This window comes from Juglans microcarpa x Juglans regia, chromosome 2D, assembly GCF_004785595.1.
Source record: "Juglans microcarpa x Juglans regia isolate MS1-56 chromosome 2D, Jm3101_v1.0, whole genome shotgun sequence".
Classification (NCBI taxonomy): Eukaryota; Viridiplantae; Streptophyta; class Magnoliopsida; order Fagales; family Juglandaceae; genus Juglans; species Juglans microcarpa x Juglans regia.
In genome coordinates this window covers 17,253,009-17,273,895 of record NC_054596.1, presented here as the reverse complement: position 1 = coordinate 17,273,895, position 20,887 = coordinate 17,253,009, and the positions used below count along the sequence as shown (strand labels likewise).

General features: G+C 33.6%; 2 protein-coding genes and 1 pseudogene across 2 annotated transcripts; 2 read left to right on the top strand and 1 right to left on the bottom strand.

Moving 5' to 3' along the window:
- The first annotated feature begins 3,413 nt into the window (after positions 1-3,413).
- On the top strand, positions 3,414-5,052 carry LOC121248641 (S-type anion channel SLAH1-like). Its single transcript, XM_041147173.1, has 2 exons — positions 3,414-4,363; positions 4,631-5,052. The coding sequence occupies exons 1-2, from the start codon at positions 3,494-3,496 to the stop codon at positions 4,925-4,927; spliced, it is 1,167 nt and encodes a 388-aa protein (XP_041003107.1). The 5' UTR covers positions 3,414-3,493; the 3' UTR covers positions 4,928-5,052.
- Positions 5,053-11,139: 6,087 nt separating this feature from the next.
- LOC121249311 lies at positions 11,140-12,436 on the top strand (annotated as a pseudogene).
- Positions 12,437-16,202: 3,766 nt separating this feature from the next.
- Positions 16,203-17,740, bottom strand: LOC121248640 (mitogen-activated protein kinase kinase kinase 18-like). Its single transcript, XM_041147172.1, has one exon. The coding sequence runs from the start codon at positions 17,646-17,648 to the stop codon at positions 16,359-16,361; it is 1,290 nt and encodes a 429-aa protein (XP_041003106.1). The 5' UTR covers positions 17,649-17,740; the 3' UTR covers positions 16,203-16,358.
- Positions 17,741-20,887: the final 3,147 nt, after the last annotated feature.

The following is a 20,887-nucleotide window of genomic DNA, read 5'->3' as shown; positions in this document are numbered from 1 at the left end:
TGGCCTAAAAAGAGGCCAGGTAGCACGCACAACCGAAAGTTCTAAGCAAGGAAAAGTCTAGATCATGTTTAACTGTTGATGATAAGGTGATTTTGTGATCATGTGGGACAATTGTTGCATGGTAATTGGTTTATAAGATGAGCAACAGTCTTAAAGCAGGACTCTACCCGATATTAATCTAGAGGCTAGTAAACACTAGTGCGCAAGGGGACCACGGCTAGTTTCTAAGAGGTATATGGACAAGACATTTTATGAATGATACCATTTGAAAATAGAATTTTTAAACTTATTAGAGATATCAACCTTGTTTGGATTAAGAGGGCATCTATACTCTTATCATCTTATCTAATTTAATTATTATAATTTTTTTTAAATTTTCACATAAAATATAATAAATAATTCAATTTTTTTAAATTTTGAAATAAAAATAATATTTTAATAATATTTTATTTAACTTTCATCTCATCTTATTACATCTCAACTCACTATCTAAATCTCTTTACGAGTTGTTTGAAAAACATTTCTCATCGTACATCATCTCAAAATTTATCATAATTTACTTTTTAAACATCATTCAAATACAAATATTTTATAATTTTAAATATTCAATTTTTTTATCTAATCATATATTACATCTTTTTCAAACTTTCAAACAAAATAAAAATAAAAAAATCAATTTTTTTAAATCTCAAAATATAAATAATATTAAAAAATTATATTCTAATAATATTTTAATTTAATTTTTTTCTTTTATTTTTCAAAATTCAATAAAATATTTAAACTCATAAAACTATTTCATTACTATTAAAAAATTTCTCCTCTCACTCCGTTAACTCTCTTCTACCATCGCTTTGAAATTGTTTGATTTTCCTATCAAAACAATCACTTTAAGAGTTTACACTGGAAGAGGAGGCTGACTCCCTATCAGCTCTAGCTGTAGGAACTGATTTATATAATACACTAATCATATATTTTTTACAAATAGGAAATTAAAAAAATAAAAATATAGATATAATTTTTTTTTTTTTTTAACAATCCTTTCCACAATTTTATTTTAAATGAGAAATATTTTAATAAAATATTTTATCAAAAAATTCTCATTATAAAATATGGTTGTAAAAAGAATTATACGTTTTGGAGAAAAGCTTTTTTTTTTTTTTTTCTGTTAACTCGTATACATTTAGAGGGAAAAAAAAACAAAAGAGGAAAATGATCAACAAACATCATTTTCTACAGTATATTACACAATTATATTTTAAAATAAATAGTAGTTCAGTAAGATATTTTATAAAAGTAATATTATTTTATAAAAATATCTTTATTTTAAAATATATATTATAAAATATGTTGTAAAATATATTATACATGTGGATATCGTTGCAAAAAAAAAAAAAAAAAAAAAATCTACAACAGGAGTACGGATGATAGGCAGTGGATTCCACAACTTGGACCTGGATGGTCTTGGTTGGGGAAAAGGGCACGAATTAAAAGTGCATTCATGCGTTGCGTTCTCAAATGATCTAACAAAAAACAAAAACACGTCAATGCCAACCATGTATGTGTGACCCGCACGCGCGCTCGCCCTATAGTACTGATCCGCTTCTCCGTACCTCATGAGTCATGCATACTTTAGCTAGGCCTAGCTATCATCTCAATTAAAATAAATAAAACGTTCATGCATAGTTATATTAAAGAAAAAAGTTAGTTTGTCCATTAATTATTTTTATTTTTATTTAATGATTAAAAAAGTAATTTTGATGTATTTTTTATTTTTTAAAAAATATTTAAATATATTAAGTAAATATAAATAGAAAAATAAAAATAAAATTACAAAAAATAACTATTAGTCAAGTAGAGTAGCCCAACTCTATATTAAATACTACAATAAAACTGATTATTTATTGTAAATTATTTTGTATGAAAATGACTATTTATTAATAAAAAAATTATTTTCATTCTAAATAATTATTTTTAACATAAATAACTTATTATAAATATTTTTTTTAATAATAGTAAATGTTATTATATGAAAAAGAAATTAAGAAACAAAAGAAGGTAGATATTACGCAAAGCCCACTTAAAAAAGTGACCACGAGGTTATCTTTATGCTAAAATGGTTACCGCGCGTACGTATGTATTTAATTACTAGATACGTCCAGTAAGAAATTCATTTATTTTATCAATTAGTAGAGTTGTGTAATACTTAAGTATAATAATAATAAAAAAAAAAACAAATAAAAAAGAAGGGGGGTTCCGTAAGAGATCACTTTCTGATCATGTAAACAGCCTGCAATCAATTGAGTCGTAGACGGAAGTACTGACCTTGAATTTTCCTGCACAATCGAGCATCATGTCCTCAAGGCGATTAACTGCAGAGAAGACAACGGGGATCGATAATCTATATATAAAGCTAGCTGAACAAAAGTCTATATATATATATATATATATATGCTTTCCTGAACTAGATCATCACCTTCCTTTGATTTCTGGAAATATATATTATCTTTACGATCGGACTCTTGATCAGGTGACGATGATCCTGCATGGTAACAAATTGCATGGAGGATATGCATGCATGGATACGCGCGCGCGAAAACATTAATTATAGACTATATTGTGGAACATTATTCTGACTATGATCTACAACTGTGCTCACGACTGGTACTTTATCACTTGCAGTTTGAACTGATCTAGGATTAAGTACGTTTTCTTGACTATTGTATGTGGAACATTATTAGTGCTAGTTTGGATTTAGAGATGAGATGAGATCGTTTTAGATAAAAGTAAAAAGTTGAAAAAAAAATTATTAAAATATATATTACTTTTAATAATATTATTATTTTAGAATTTAAAAAAGTTGAATTTATTTATTATATTTTGTGTGAAAAAATAAAAAAGTTATAACGATAAGATGAAATGAGATAAGACGGGATGAAATTAAAATAAAGGATATTCTAACTATCTTGCGATCAAATAAAAAGAATTATTAATAGATCAACTTAATTGCTTGTAGCCATTAAGCGTGAGTAGGGTTACTACGTACTATATATCCTCTCGTGACCAGAAGGAAAAATAACTAAAAATAAATTAATTTGTAATTAAGGAGACAATTAATTTGAAGAATAATCCGATAATGCCACATTGACCATGTATGCAAGTACTTTATGTTGCTAAATCACCACGTTTTCTTGGGAATTAAAATCATGAAGTTCATTTCTTCATAATAAATCGATCGCGTGGATCCCACTATATATGCATGCAATCCTAGTACTGATCTAGCTGTAAAGAGCTGAAAACAACTCATGATTTCATTACAAATTAACCAAGTCCGAAAAGAGTAGCTAGCAGAGCCAGCCACCTTTACTCCCCCTAGTACACTTTCGTAAGACGTTCTTTTCAACATCAAGCTTCAAGGTCTCGTCTATATATATATATAAGCACCACTATGAGGAGGACTCTAGAGCATGCACTCTAAAATCTACCAAACTCGAAAATGGCTGCGAAACAATCCCAACCCCAAATAGAGATCGCCATTGACGTACCCCAGATCAGTTGTCACAGTATAATTCTACCCCATCTTGAAGCTTCGATTATTGAAAAACCCCCATCAAGTCTGTTGTCTAAATTTCATGCTGGCTACTTTAGGATTAGCCTCTCTCTCTGCAGCCAGGCCTTACTGTGGAAGACCCTGGGAGATCCAGCAGACGATCCGCACGCTTTTCGGCAAGTTTTTTCAATGCTACCCCCTACGGCTTTCGCTCTTTTATGGTCACTGGCTCTATTCACACTACTTTCCCAATCCCTTCTCTACATTCTAAGATGCTTGTTTCGGTTTGAGTTGGTTAAGAAAGAGTTCTTCCACCCTGTTGGAGTGAACTACCTGTTTGCTCCATGGATTTCATGGCTCCTCTTGCTCCAATCATCACCCTTCATTGCTCCAAGCAGTATTCTTTATCAAACACTCTGTTCCGCATTTGTTGTCCCGGTGTTGGTGCTAGACGTAAAGCTCTATGGCCAGTGGTTTACGAAAGGGCCATGGCTGTTGTGGACGATGGCTAATCCAACAAGTCAAATATCGGTGATAGGAAACTTGGTGGGGGCCATGACAGCAGCCAGTATGGGCTGGACAGAGAGTGCAGTGTTTATGTTTTCATTGGGCATAATACATTATCTGGTGCTATTTGTCACACTATATCAGAGGCTATCGGGAAGTAGTAGTCTTCCGGAAATGCTGACGCCCACCTTCTTTCTGTTCATAGCGGCTCCGAGCATGGCAAGCCTAGCCTGGGACTCCATTTCTGGAAGCCTTGACGTTGCATCCAAGATGCTATTCTTTCTCTCACTGTTCCTCTTCTTCTCCTTGGTACGTAACTCATTTATTGGAATATCCTTTACGGATCATATATATGTTTAATTTATGAAGGAAGAATTAATAAAAAGACTAAAAAAAAAATCAAGGAATATAATTCAACATCTTCATAGAATATTCAAGTCATTTTCATTAAGACAGCTAGAGATATCGCGATATTATTGGATCAACATCAAGTCATTTTCAGCATCATTTTTACAACTGCATCTGTATAAAGTTAGAACTGACTTTTAATTACTTCAAAATGGTTAAAATTAACAGGTTTGTCGGCCAACCCTATTCGAGAGATCGATGAGGAAGTTCAGCATAGCATGGTGGGCATACTCGTTCCCATTGACGGTGCTAGCACTGGCCTCGACGGAGTATGCGAAGGAGGTGACAGGCAGCATAGCGCATACCTTAATGCTTCTACTAACAGTAGTCTCAGTGTTGGTCACTGTTGCCTTGATGGTTATCACTGCACTCAGTTCTTCTAATATAATGTTCTCCCGCAAATTAACAAATCCGGTTCAAAGTCCCGCCATAATCACCAGTACTACTACTACTACTACTACTTGATCAACGGCATCGATCATGACTAGGGTCACAGATCATCTGTGTCATTGATCGGGTGGTTCTGATCTGCACAAAATATATAGAAGCTGAAACCAGAACAAGCATATCTATAATCTTCATCAATAGTCCTTATATATATATATATATATATATATATATATATATCTTATATATATGTTAATCATGTTAGTTTTATATTCCCCGGCTAGTTACTAATGATCAGGAAGTACGTACGTACTCTGGTTGAATTCCTGTTAGCTCATGTGAATACATGTTAAATTTTGATATTCCACTGGAGTTTTACCGAAAATTGGTGCATGATTTTTTTTGAAAGATGTAACTTCGATCGGCCTTTCTTCAAAGAAAATATCCATTTTATAAAGACATTCATGAGTGATTAATTTGAAGAATTTTAAAATGATATAAATATATAAGAGATAGAGAAATTCTCTCTCTTATATATTTGTTATTTAAGAGATAGAGAAATTATATTCTCAAGTCGGTATGTAGAACATATATAATAAAGTATTTACATGACATAATTTGATTTGGAAGATAAATTTTAAAATTTGAATTCTAAAAAATAAATCTTACCGTTTAAGTGATATTGTTGATAGTGTGTTATACACACCAGCATGAGATAAGTAGAAGTGGATATGAGATATCTCTTTTCTTGTGGCAAATTAGGATCCAAAGAGGCTAGGATCCAATATTGATTAATCAATATTAACAAGTTTGGCCAATTTTCGGTGGAAAAAAAAAAACCACTGGATATATCTTATTATGTAAATGAATTGATAAAATCAATTAAACTTTCTAATAAAATTTTATTAGATGCAAACCCAACACAATTAGGAAAATCAATGTGATAGTACCGGCACTAATGCACCGATTTCTATTAAAAAAGACTTCGAATTTAAACGTGCTTGGATATATATTAAAATGCGCCCACTGTAAGAAATTTAAGTTTTAAGGACAAAATAATTTAGAGATGAAATAATTTAGGGCCGAAATAAATTTCATCTCTAAAAGTAATTATTAGAGACAAAATGTCTGAAAAATATGATGACTTTGTAAAAACGTTCGAACGGCTTAAAATCCATTCGAACCACATTTTTTGTGACGAATTAGGTCTTCTCAAAACGTCAAGACAGTTCAAATGGTAAAAAAAATACGTTCGAACATGAAATTAATGAATGTTCGAATGCTATATAATTGGTTCGAATGGTAATATTGGTGGGGAAGTAATTTATTTTAGTGGAGAAAGTTTGAACGATAAAGATTTAGTGGGAAACCGTGGCAAGAACGTTGCAAGCTCGTTCGAACATAACATTTATGCATTTGAACGGAACATTTGGTGTGAAATTAAATTAAAATTGCCGAGGTTTTGTTTAAACATTGTTCGAACGGTACATAAAATATTTATGAATTCATAAATTAATTTTATGTAATTAATGAAAAAATATTTTAGCATTTTTTTTATGTTAAATAAATATTGCTTATAGTATTGTTTTTTACATTAATTGCATCCTAAAAATATAATGTATGGCAGGAATATAATATATGACTATTTGAATATTTAAATTAATTATACAAAATACAAATAGTCATAATTGTCAATACAAAAAAACATATTTAATGCTAATAAAATATATACACTACTGGGTCATACCGAATAGTAACGCCTCGACTCCAGCAATGCGTGCCTCAATATTAGTCACTCGAGACATGAGCTTCGATTCAGTCTCTGCAAGAGCAACCTGGACTGCATCAATGATCTCTGATGTCTGTGCGCGCATTTATGCACACACGATATCAGCAATCTCCTCACGAGTAGCACTGTGTGATGCACCCTATGTAGATGCCTCACCAAATACGCCCTATGCAACTCCCTGAGTGTCGACCGCCTTTGTAGTGGGTGCACAAATACAAAATCTGGAGTGTTCGGTGCTACGAGACAAGGTCATTGAGTTGATCAGTCCAATCGGCTCTCGAAGATGCTTAAACTCAACTGGCCTGACTCCTTTTGCTAAAAGCAATCGTGTGACATTACTCTAAATGACAATATATCTGTCATAAATTTTTTTTATAAGTACAAGTATTATATATATCAAAAGGAGTAACCAAGTACACTAAATAAAATAAAACTCTACCTGTCGTAATATAAGTGGCCTTTAATCAAATCCTAGTGAATATATATCTCGCTTGGTCGATAGGCACCCCGTGAGTGACTCGTGACATAAATCATGCCCGGTCCATACTCACCTCAGTCTTGGGCAGTCGATGATCGATGTTGTTGGCTATTATAATGTTCATGATCTTGAAAAAACTAGATAAGTCCACCTATTTGATACTCTTGCTCTCATCATAGGAAGGAGCATCTGACCCACAATCAACTGACGAACCTTATGATCAACGTGGCCATCGATCTCATCATGCATCACAGTATTCTCTTCCTCTACAATCTCCCCATCGCCTACAAGTGTAGACTCTCTAGGCACCATGTTAGGATATGCAGTGGGCAGTCGAGGGATACCTAGAAAATCAGCAACTGCATCAACTGAAAAGCATATTGTGATGCCTCTAACGGAGAAAGTGTATATGTCATTCTCTTGGCTGGTACGACCAAGTTCTTTATAGAACTGAGATACAATATTGATGTTGGAAACTATCTTGTTCATCCCTTCATCTTTTTTATGGATGATCGGTGTCCAACCATAATCCAGAAAGACAGATGCAAGAGAATGTCCCTCCCACATAATATAACTAAAATCGTCTATCTTCACCTGCCTCTCCAAAAAATAGTCCTCTCTTGAATTTCTTCACTGGATGATTGCCCTGATGCAACCCACTTCTTTCCTTAAGAAGACATTGAATGATGCTAAATTTATGATATAAAATTAAGGACAATGTTTACAAAATATCATAATTATAATTAGCGAGTGGTAATTATATCTATCAAAAAATTAAAATAAAAATTGTCCGTTCGAATGCTTAACAACACATTCCAACGTCCATCTATAGGCATTCGAACGTTAATAAAAATGAGCTCAAACGCCCACAGATAGCCGTTCGAACTGTCTAGTTGTCGTTTTGTGATCCATTCAAATGTCATAGTGGACGTTCGAACGTCGATTTCTAGTTCGAAATTGCCCGTGGTTGAGTCGACTCAGCCATTGCAAAACCGTAAATCTACCATTTAAACCATGGTTTTTTCCTCCTATAACAACAATGAGAGTCCGGGATGACCCTCCCTATGGTCATCCCGTCCTCCATTTCTAGCGAACTACGGGATTGAAATGGGGTTTTTTTCAAAACTCCATTTTCAATCCATTTACATGTCTTACCCAAAAAAAATCAGTAAAAAAGGTTGGGGGAGGACATACCTGTTGCTAGTTAGAGAGTGATGGTGGACAATGACTTCAACGGCGATATTGAGTAGTAGGTGGCATTGGAGCAGCGGAGAGAATGATTGTGGGTTTGAAGCATTCTAACGACGCTGGGTCTGGACATGATGGCTTATATTTATTTTTTCCGTTTGAATGGTTATTAATTTTGTTTGAATGAATTCCAAAAATATCTTATTAGTTCGAACACTTACTAATACCGTTCCAACGGTAAAAAGATTGCATTGATTATTATTATATTTTTTTTATATAATATAGTATGTATACTTATACTACTTATATATAATACTTATACAACTTATAATATGAACTACTTAATTATTATATACTAATATTTATACTACTACTTATATATATATATATATAATAAAATTTGTCTTTGTACAATGTTTGTGAAATATGCATTTTATGAGTTTGTATTTATCCCATGAATGTGTTCTCTGAGAATTGTGTTTGTGTTTGTTTCGTTTCTGGAATTTGGGTTGCAACCGTTCGAACACAGTGATTTCATGTTCGAACTAGTTATCATGTTCAAACAGATATTGACTTATTCGAACGGGAGTACTCATATATATGTTGTAATACTTAAACTCAAATTTAATACTTAAATGTTAAATTATTAAAAACTATAAGATATAATTAAAAAATAAGTAAAATAAGATATAAGATTTAAAAAATAAGATTATAAGTAAATTTAAATTATAATTAATAATTTAAAAATAACTAACGTAAGATTTATTTAATACATAAATTACAATTAATACTTAAAAGATAATGAGGTTAAAAGCTACAAGGTATAATTAAAAAATAAGTAAATTTAAATTATAATTAATACTTTAAAAATAAGAAACATAAGATGGTTTTAATACATAAATTACAATTAATACTTAAAAGATAATGATTAAATAGATCAAATTTAACGATACACCATCATGCGGGTTCTCGATCTTTTCATTGTTTGTCTAACAAAATGGTAAGTTATTCTAGTTTTCGTTAAATATTAACATATAATACACTTTTCTAATTTTAGTTTTAATATAGATTTTTCTTTTGCAAAAAGAAAAAAGTCCTACTGACTATGATATGATCTAATTGTATGCTAAATCACATAAAAATCGTGATGGTATTTGGACTAGTCTCTAAGTAGAGGCAAATTATGTAAATTTAAGTTTCTTTAATTCTATTGTGACATAATATTTTTGTTACTTATACTAACTTTAATGTTTTTGTTTTTGTAGGACAAAATTATATCTCTTAAGGAAACTGCTGCGGATCCATCTGATGCATCATCTGTCAACGATGCTCAGATCCTTTCTCAAGTTCTTGGATCACGTTCTGGATATTTGAGAGGTTTAGGACGTTGAGTGAAACCATCCTCAACATTATCATCCTTTTCTCGAGCCAGATCGAATGACAACAAGACTAAAGAATTTGAGGAAGCAACACTTGAAATAGAACGATTAAGGTCCAAGAAAAAAGAGTTGCTGATCTGATTAGATCAAACAACGGATCTTGAGGTGAGATTAGAAGAGAATATGCAAATGAGACTAGGGACGAAGGTACAAAAAGCTGTGCTTGAACAGTTGCAATCAATTATGTCCAAAACTCTATACTATCACCACATTCTTAAAATTTATTTTTTTCTTTAATTGTCTTTCTATTATGATGTTCCAAAATATTTGAATAATTGTGATTTTTTTTTACAATTTTTGTAATATTAGTATTTTGTTTTAAATTAAATTTTGTACTGTATGATTAATACCATTCGAACGTCAATTACCTTTATTAAATCCATTTGAATCAAAACACATCCATTCAAATACAAAATAAAGAGTTCGAATGACTACCGTGATATACAATCCATACGTCCGTTCGAACAATAAAATAATTGTTTGAACAACATTAATTTCCTAAACCTTGTTTGAATGAACGAGTTGCAAAAATAAATAGTTGGTTCGAATGTAAATTATGTATGTTCGAGCGAAATTCATTTTATAAATTTATTGGTTCGAACGCATAAAATTCATTCGAACACTACAACCGTTAGAAAAAAAAATCAAATATGGTCATCTGTTGGAATGAATATATTTTAAATTCGAATGGTCCATGTCAGTTCGAACCTATATTTATCCATTCGAACGTATTTTTTAGAGGAAAAATTATCGTCTTAAAAAAACACCCGTTCGAATAGCTTCGAACGGTTCTGCCCAAGTTCATCTCTAAAAATCATTTTTGGAAATGAAATTCTTTTTTCGTCTCCAAAATCCAAATCTCTTGTAGTGCATCCCTTTAATTACAAGGTTGAATTTGTGTATATACTCCCTCTGCCTGCTCTTTTGCAAGAAACTTGCTCCAGAAGAGCGCACTTCCCACATTACAAGATTGTGAGTGATGGCTTCAAAAAAAGTCTTGTTAAGTACAAGCAGTTTGGAGCTTCAAATTGCGTACCGACACTAACATGATTTTTTTAAAAGGAAAACAAAAAAGTCTGACTTTTGACGGAAGAATATTGCACATGAAGCTGTGACTTCTATTTTTTTTTTTTTGTTTTTATTTGCTCTAATATTCAAAATTAAGAACTTTTGTTTCGGGTGTACGTGTAACGCGCATGGCACGGGTGGGGCTTCTAATTAATTCTTCATGATATATGCATGTTCCTAGCTAGCTACGTCGAGCTTGTTCAACTTGGCCGGTTTTCATTATTTTTCTCCGGCCCACTTCTCTTTACCTGTTTGTTTTCTTTTTTCTCTATTGCATATATATTTCAACAATATTAACGGTCCAAGAGGATGGAAGCTGAAGATCAGCTCCCTCCTTGATCTTCCCCCTACTTTTGAAGTCAAATCTTCTCTCTACGTTTCCTTATATGGGATTGATTCATGTGATTGGGTGGGGGAAGACTTGAGAGATCAACTCATCATGAATAAAACATCCATCCTGTCTGTAAGTCTTACATTTTTTAACCTTTTTAGTAGACCACTGATTAATCTGTTATCTGTTCACTCTATATATAAGTGTCACTACAAAGATGGCAATGGCATACAGATTAGGCGCATTTGGCATAGCCCCCAATATCATCTCTCTCTCTCTAATCTCTTGGTACAAAGAAACCAAAGCCTGTTTCTCTCTCTCTCTAGATCTCTCTCTCTCTCTAATCTCTTGCTACAAAGAAACCAAAGCCTGTTTCTCTCTCTCTCTCTCTCTCTCTTTGTGTAAAATTAAGTTTCTGATATAAAGATGAGTTGTGCGAGTGTGCATATACGTGCCCTCACCACTCTCAAAGAGGAAGGACAAGAATCAAAACCCACTTTCAACTTCGAAGCCTACATGATCCAGAAAGCCAAATCCATCAACCAAGCTCTAGACGCCGCTGTTCCACTGAAAGAGGGCCAGAAGATCCAAAAGGCCATGCGCTACTCCCTTCTTGCTAGTGGCAATCGAGTTCACCCGGTCCTATGCACTGCTGCCTGTGAGCTCGTTGGCGGGTCTGAGTCCATGTCCATGTCCGCTGCATGTGCTGTCGAGATGATACACATTACACACCATGTCTCTGATCCACGACGATCGTCCTTGCATGGACAATGATGAGCTCCGCCGAGGAAGGCCAACGAACCACAAGGCTTTCAGCGAAGCTGTTGCGGTTCTTGTCCGGCGAGTTTGCCAGGTCGGTAGGGCCGGAAGGGCTTGTTACTGGGCATGTAGCAGATATGAGTTGCGAAGGGCTCCCTGTCTCTGAAGTGGGGTTAGAACAGCTCGAATTCATTCATCTGCACAAGACAGCAGCATTGCTAGAAGGTTTAGTCGTTGTGGGAGTGATTCTGGGAGGCGGCTCGAATGAGGAGGTAGAGAAGTTGAGGAAGTTCGCAAGGTTTATTGGGTTGCTATTCCAGGTGGTCGATGACATTCTTGATGTGACAAAGTCGTCGGAGGAACTGGGGAAGACGGCCGGAAAGGACTTGGTAGCTGGAAAGGCTACGTATTCGAAGCTAATGGGGATCGAGAAGTCGAGGGAGCTTGCCGAAAAACTGAACAAGGAAGTCAGAGTTGGCTATCTGGGTTTGATCCGGAGAAGGCCAAACCCTTTGATATGAACCCGCGAGAATGAAATCCCTTGAACCCACAATCAATTTGAAAACTCTCCAAGAAAGTCAAATTCAAGTCAATGGATGGAAAACCTAGACCCGATGAGAACTCGTTTCAAGAACCTAGATTATATCAAAATCTAGACCCGTTGAAAAATCCGTTTCAAGAACCTAGATTACAAAGGAGGAACGCTACAAAGGTTGTGATTTACCTTTGATAAGTTCGAGAGTTCAATCAAGAACAAGAGGAGAAAACTCAACTCACAAATAAAATTCAATATTGTCTAACCTTCAAATGAGGCTATAAGGAGTATTTAAACTAAACCTAATTAAAACCCTAGTCAAAATAAAGTCCATTTTTACCCAAAATGTCCTGATGAACAGTGTCACACTATAGTATTCGTGGCTACAGTAACGCTACAGTACCTCTTGAAACCCTAATTCTTAAAGAGTAACTTTCTAAATAAGCCCTTGGCCAAAATACAAGGCCTTCTTGAAAATCCTAGTTCATTAAAAATAAGACGTGTGGGCCAGACATCTTCAAGCCTACTTATTCTAAACTAATCAAATAAATCATTTAACCAAATTGAAAGTCTCCAATAACAATAGGCCATATCTCTAAGTCATGTCTTCTACAGCTTGAATCAAGTGGATCAAAGCTGGTTCTCCTTCTTTCAAACCCATCTTGAGTGTTGGGCTCTTGCTAGTTTCATTCCAAGTGGATTGCACCAATCCGTGCATTGTTTTCTTAATCTTGTAATTGGCCCATCTGAAATTTGGAAATAATCTTTAAGAGTGGGCCCAACTTGGTTTCCATCATTCTTGCTTGCTCTGCCAATTACATTGCTCTTAGGCAAAACTAGTAATACTACGTCCATATTTTTCTGTAGCTAAGCAAATTAAGTAGTAGTGGTAAGAGGATAAAATAAGAAAATGTTGAATTCATGAAGGTGATCACTTTCTCTAGTTGTGTGATCCAACAATGGCAGCTAGCTAGCTGTAAAAATAAAATAAAATAAAAATAAATAAATGTATTATTCTTATATATAATTATGAATTTGTCTGTTTGTTGCCTTTCACATAAAGATCATACAACGAAGTAGTCAGAATGTCTTAGACTGGTATACATAATACGGTCCAATAAATACTTCGGAAATGGTGGCACCGAGAAAGTCAAAACTACATGCAAATGCAAGGGGCTATCTCGTGATGAACATTGGTCCTTTGATCTCTTTCTGGACGAACGAGCGGATGGGTGAATACGCGTAGGCGAAATGCATATAAGAATTCTTATAGCGCCCTTACTTTTTTAAAAGAAAGGTATATAACTAAAAAAGAGTCTCCAATGGATATCAACTGGGCTCACTTTGGGGTTTAGGTGCAGTTTGGATAATAAGAGAAGAGGGGATGAGATGAGATAATTTTAGATAAAAGTTGAAAGTTAAATAAAATATTATTAGAATATTATTTTTTAATATTATTATTATTTTAAAATTTAAAAAAGTTGAATTGTTTATTATATTTTGTATAAAAATTTTAAAAAATTATAATAATAAGACGAGATGAAATATTTTTATTATCAAATGGGCCTAATCTTTTCCTTTGTGTTGACTGTAACCCATAGCGCATGAACTACGAACGGACCAAAATAAATTTGGGTAAAGTAAACTGTCTGCATGGGCTATACTGGGCCAGATTGCTCATCTTTTCAGGCTCAATGCCCCAGAGCATAGCCATGGGCAAAGTACCAACGCCCCCTGGAAATGCCCCATGCATGGAAACTTCAGTTCAAGCGCGGACAAATTTCCAAGAAATATTGTTTTTGCCTCGAAAGTGATAAAAAACTACTTCATAGATCTTCAAACGTTCAAGGGCTTTCTGAAAAAATCTTTATAATATCTTTGCTATTTTCTTAGATATATAATAATAATAATTCTTAGATATATATATATATATATATATTAAGAAAAAAAAAAACCCAAAACACAATCCCTTATTGTAGTGAATGGCAGTTAGTCTTGCCCTATTAAGAAAAATGTAAATAATTAAATTGATATCTCATTTCTGCTCCAGAGTTCGAATCCTGACTGTACATTCAGTTTAAACTTTTTAGACAAGTGATAATTTCACATGCTTTACCTACTACTCTCTAGTAGAAAGATTTGGAAGTACATTTACAATTAGATATGATCCATGGCTATATTTGTCTTTGTGATTGACTAATGATCAAGAACCACGATGACACTTCTATGAACTGTACAGAAGCTTTTGAAAATATGGTCGTAGCAAAGTAGTTTTGAGAAAAGATGATAAGGTTTCAGAGAAAACAAAAGAATGAGTTGGAAGATTCTCCTACTTCAAACCTCCCTCCATTTCTGCTAAAAAAAAAAGAACCCTCCAACTAATTCGACTTTGGTAGAACCTTAACTAATTAACTACCTAGTGTGTTTTGAGGTGCTAAATAAGTTTTCTTTTACATCATTTTGCCAGGGACAGATTTTGTCAGCTTAAACTCGGAAAGGCAGTCAAATTTTTTTAAAGAAAAACTCTATTTGTAAGACGATGAGAATGAAACTTTTCACTCAATTAATATGACATGATTTGATTTATAAAATCAATTTAAAAACTTAGATCTTGCAAATGAAACCCGATGTGCGTAATGTGTTATTCACACTAGCTTGCAAATAGAAACTCTTTTTCAAATTAGCTGTCGAGGAATAATACTACATTACCTGTAGACAATGTCTTGAACATGTTTATAAAGAATGAACAAGCCTCTTTTATAGAACCGGTTTTATGAGATGAGTTAGACTTATGAATTTCTTCATTAGCTATCATTTTACGTATTTATAGTTGGAGATTGATCCTCCATTTCTGTAACCTTGGGTATATTCATTCTGCTATTAACAGAGCTTGCAATTATCCTATATAAAAAGCTGTTTGCCTCAAGGTTGCCTTTGTATAACATAAGAACCCAAAGCAATGGAGTTGTTTAAGTATGGGAAATTAGATATTGCAGGTGGGTAATCCTACTTGCCTCCGGGAATTTAATCTTGTTTTACCTAACAGAAAAGGGACCGGGCCAGAACAGATGGTAGGCAATTCTATGATTGAAATGGCCAGATAGGACCCCTCTGAGTCAGGGAAATTCAGCAAAATTATTATACCTAACAAAGTAAAGAGTGGGTGTGTGATTTAATATTGCAACTGGATAGCTTGGCATGGCACTGCTTATTGCTCAAACTCCTCTGCTACAGGGTTTAATTTGCAATATGTGTCCTTGAAAGTACCAAAAAGTGCCACTGTGTGGGGCAAACTGAATTAACAGAGTATAGAGAGGCCATTAAGGACTCATTTGTTTTCACAATTCCTCTCGATTCATCTTATCTCATCTCATCTAATTATTACAACTTTCTCAAATTCTCACACAAAATAAAATAAACAATTCAATTTTTTCAAATCTCAAAACAAAAATAATATTAAAAAATATATTTTAACAATATTTTATTCAATCTTTTAATTTTAATCTTAACTCATCTCATTTCATTTGCGAAAACAAAAGGAGAAGAGTTGTTCTTTGTCTAAGATTTTGTCATTTTTAGTCATTCTTATCTGTCATGTTTAAAGTACTTGTCCGTTTAAATGGAAGATATACGAAACCACTTGAAATGTGATCTGAAATGATAAATTAGAGGACAAAGGGTAGTAGTATTCCCATTAAAAAAAAAAAGTGAGATGGATAGGTATGGGAATTGAGAAAACCAAAAAGTGGGCAGATGGACTTCCCCGAAAGAAAACCAAACTCTTCTTGCATTTGCTTTCTGTTAATGTTTACAATTTGCTTGAGCTTGCTGTACAACAGTCCAAAGATGTAAAATCATGTGTCAGTGTATTTGAGAGACACAGAGAGACAGGGAGAGCAGAAAGAGAATAGTTTTATGAACTTCAAAAACTTGAGATTGAAGGAAGAAACGACTTTTCTCTGTCTCTCTCAAAATTGAGATTGCTCAAAGCTACACACCTTTTCCTATCATTAAAGAAACCAATTAAATTCCCACTACGGCTATTTACATTGCTATCTGAAAAATTCAACAACTCCTCACTACCAAATGTGCTTTCCAGCTCTTCCACACCGTTACTAATGGAGATTGTTGCTGACCCACAAAACATGTAAGCTTCAAATTCAACACCATTCATGATAACTTTGTTGTCCTCAGAATTGTTCTCCCTAATTGTGATCCAATTCTCATCCCATGTCCAACTGGGTACCTCTGAAAGCGAGGACAACCGCCTGATCCTATCGGCGGCCGGATTTTTACTCTGTGTATCAACCGGACTGCTCAGACTTTCTGACTCTTCCACTGAGTTCCAAAAGCCTTGATCAAGAATACTCGTAGGAGAAAAATTTGAAGTAGAGTCTTGAATTGACTTCTCACCGGAATTGGACACCTCCAGAAACGGATGCTTAAGAAGTTGACTAGCTGTCCATCTCTCCTTTGGACACCTCCTTAGGCACTTATCCAAGAAATCCTTTGCTTGCTCGGATAGAAAACTTGGAAACTCAGGCAATTCACCGGAATATGCAATTTGGTACAAGACCGTAACTGGGTCAGCTACTTTAGGCCATGGTGCACCACCAGTAGCCATTTCAATAATTGTACACCCAATTGCCCAAATATCACAAGGGAACCCCTGCTCCTCTCCACGAGCTACCTCCGGCGCCATATACATCGGGGTGCCGCCAATTGCCACTACCTTGTCGTCCTCCTCAACCCTTTTTTCAACCCACTTAGCACATCCAAAGTCAGCAATTTTGGCACCATCATCTTCACTAATCAAAATGTTCCTACCTTTAATGTCACAATGTACCAAGCCATGTGAATGCAAGTACTCTAGCCCCTGTACAATTTGCCGCGCGTAGTATCCGATCAAAGATTCATCAAGACAGCCTCCACAGCCGCGAGTTGCATCGGCAAGTGTGCCTCCGGAGACGTACTCCATGAAAAGGTTGTAGATGGTCATGTTGTTCTCCATGGTAATATCACAACCCTTGTAGCCAACCACACGAGGACTGCTCAGAGAGGATATAATTTTTTGCTCTCTTTGCAAGAACTCAGATTTGGAAAGCTCGGCAGACTTGACGGCAAAAACAGCGCCGGACATGTGAGAGGCCGTGGCCAGGGAGACAGTGGCTGAGGAGCCATGGCCTAGGGTCTGGCCTCTAGTCCAGCGCATTTTGGTAAGCTGAAATGAGAAAGCTATGATGGTTACATTAATTTTGGCTATTGGCTTTATATAGGGAGTCTTATAAAGCAAGGTGGCAAATTTTACAGGGTTGTGTGTTATTGGTTGGTTGGGTCTATATCTCTCTTATGAGAGTTAGGGAGTTGACAATTCCTTTAACGTGAGTCTAAGTGGTACGTGTCAAAATTTGAGTGGGGGCAGACGGCTTGGGGGCTGCCGACTAGGCGATGGCTTGGCAAAAGGGCATGTAGCTAGGCATCTGTTAAGAATAGAAGAGAGCTAAAACTAAGAGAGTGAGGAAATGGGGAAATAAATTATGGAGTATGGTTTGGTGGCATGTGTGGTAATGTGATTGGTAGAGGTTGGAGAGGTTAGCTAATTGGTTGGATATGTAATCCAAATTGGATTCTGTATTTTGTATGAGAGTTTTGACTGATGAGTCTGTTAATTTTTGGGATATTTTTAGAGGTTCAAAGGGTGGGTTGAACAACCAAAAAATGGTTGAAATTTAGTATCTTTCTTTTAAAATTGTTTTGGTAAACAGTTGCACATGATCGATCATGAGTATATATATATATATATATATATATATATATATATATATACCTCTGGCCTTTTTGTGCTTGCATGCATGTTTTCAGCCTTTTGGATTAACTATTAAGAAAAAGTTAAAGTCAATACATGGAGGGAATATCAGAATTTAATCAAATAAATAAAATAGGATGCATGTTTTGATTATTGTGTTTCTAGAAATGCTTAGTACTATTCCTTTCAATTAATTTTCAAATGAAATTGAGAGGATTTTAGTCCATGAACTTTGTCATAAAATTAATTACTTTATTTATTTTTCAAAATGTCTTACAATGTATATATATATATTTGTCAAAAAAAAAAAAAAAAAAAAAAATCTAGCTTGTTAATTATTATTATTATTTTTTCAAAATGTCTTAAAATGTATATATATAGACAGAAGACACGTTTCAATTTTGGCTTTGAAGTACATATATTATAGTCAATTTGATGGCAGGCTCTACCAATTAATCCACACGCCATGCACTTTATAAAGAATGTGAAGACCATATATATGTATAGCACTCCGATCATGGATTAATTAGGATATTATTTTCTTGGGAAAAATATGTTTAACCCCTCAAACTGCATGCCACAACATTTATAGTTTTATATAAATAATCAATTTAAATCTTAAGTGATCAAGAATTTGTAATTTATCCCCTCCGATACCTAAAAATGTTGACACGTAAAAGTGTACTCTTCATTAAAATTCAAAACCGACAAAAAATAAAATTAAAAATAAAATTAAAAAGAGACAAAACCATGACAGCTGGTCATCATGACGTCTCACGACTGACCATACCCACACTCTTGTCGTGGGCGCCTGGCGGCCACACTTTTTTTTTTCTAATTTTTTATTTATTTATAAATATGATATATAGGGTTAATATAATTTGCTTTTTAAAATTCTTAATTAGGTGAAATTTTAAATATATATATCTTTGGTTGAACAAAACATAGGCTTAAATGTAAAGCAAATTAAAACCTAGCTATATGCATGCATGGTTCGTCAAAATACAGTTAAAATTTGCTAATTTCTTTCATCTTAACCAACGACCTCTCATCATATTTGTCAAATCTAGAACCAGACTTAGGAAAATCGCCAATATATATATATATATATATATATATATATATATATATATAACATGCATGCATGGCCAGTACTTGATCATCTTCTACAAGACTTAAAAGATGAATTTTATTGCGATCCCCAATTGATGATTGCCCAGGTTGTGTGTGTGTGTGTATTATATATATATATATACATATATATATATGCAAAGAATTGAGAGCAAAACCTCATGTGATGATGATCATTGTCAATTAAGTTTTGTAATGAATTTTAATAATTTAGTTAATTTCTTTATTCTGCTTTTTCTATATATATAATGTAAAAGCTGGCTGGTATAGTGCGGTTAAATATTACATGTAATTATATAATAAAAAATGATATAATTTACAGAACTAATAGGTGTAAGTCTAGCATACTCATTTTAAAAAAAATAATAAATTTGAGATCTACATGAAAAATAAATTTTTAACCATAGATCCTACTTATTTTCAAAAGAAGTGCGCGGAACTTATAAACTCTTATATAATATTGAAATGAAATCGGAGGTGATCTGGTATAAATGCAATGGAATCTGGATTGGATTTCAAAACATCTACTATTTTAATATGATCATATTACATTATCAAATATTATCTCAAAAGTACCAATTTATGAAAAATGAATTAGTAAAAAGTATAAATGCAAAATGAATTGAAAATTAAACAATGTGAATGGTTTTATCAATTGATCACATTTGATGGTAGATAGTTATACATATAATATAAAAATCGATCGTAGACGTAGAAGTCAGAAATAATATAAGTAGCTAGCTAGCTAGCTAGCCCGCCCAGCTTTCCTTGTATTACGTGCTACGTTTTGTTGCTTCAAGACTCATGCTTTGGATCATGAAAAGAGTAAAGAAAACGTTATGTATTCTTCAACTTGGACTTGCACGGAAAGAACATTAGCATGCATGAGCTACTTAAACGAGCCATAGCCTCTGCCTCATCACCACTATCATCATCATTAATAATATTATACAATATGGTAGAAAGTATGGATATATATAAGTGTTATATATATAATTTCAAGGTCATGTATAAATTCCGTATATTCTTTTTTTAAAAAAAATAAATAAATTTGAGACTTATAAAAAAATTACTTTTTAATCGTGGACCTTAATTATTTTTAAAGTGAATGTATGAAATTTTTATACATCTAAAACTATATTTAACATTATTTTTTAGCCAAATTAATAAAAAGAAGTAGAGAGGTCTATTCACACATATATATATATATATATATATATATATATATATATATATATATGGTTTGGTGGAGAAGTTAATCAAAAAGAGGGAATCAAGGAAAAGTGGTATATAGACGTTGTAACTAATTAATGCCAAAAGTAAACAGATAACAGTAGTATTAGTTATCAAGCATGCAGCTGGTGGGGTCCGTTTAGTTGCTTACGAAGCAATACCCCCAACAACAACAACCGCCCTAGCTGCAATCTGCATGCAGATCATCTGCTTTTTAGCTAGCTAGCTAGCTAGCTTCTATTATATTATATATATATATATATCACTTAAAAAAAATAAAT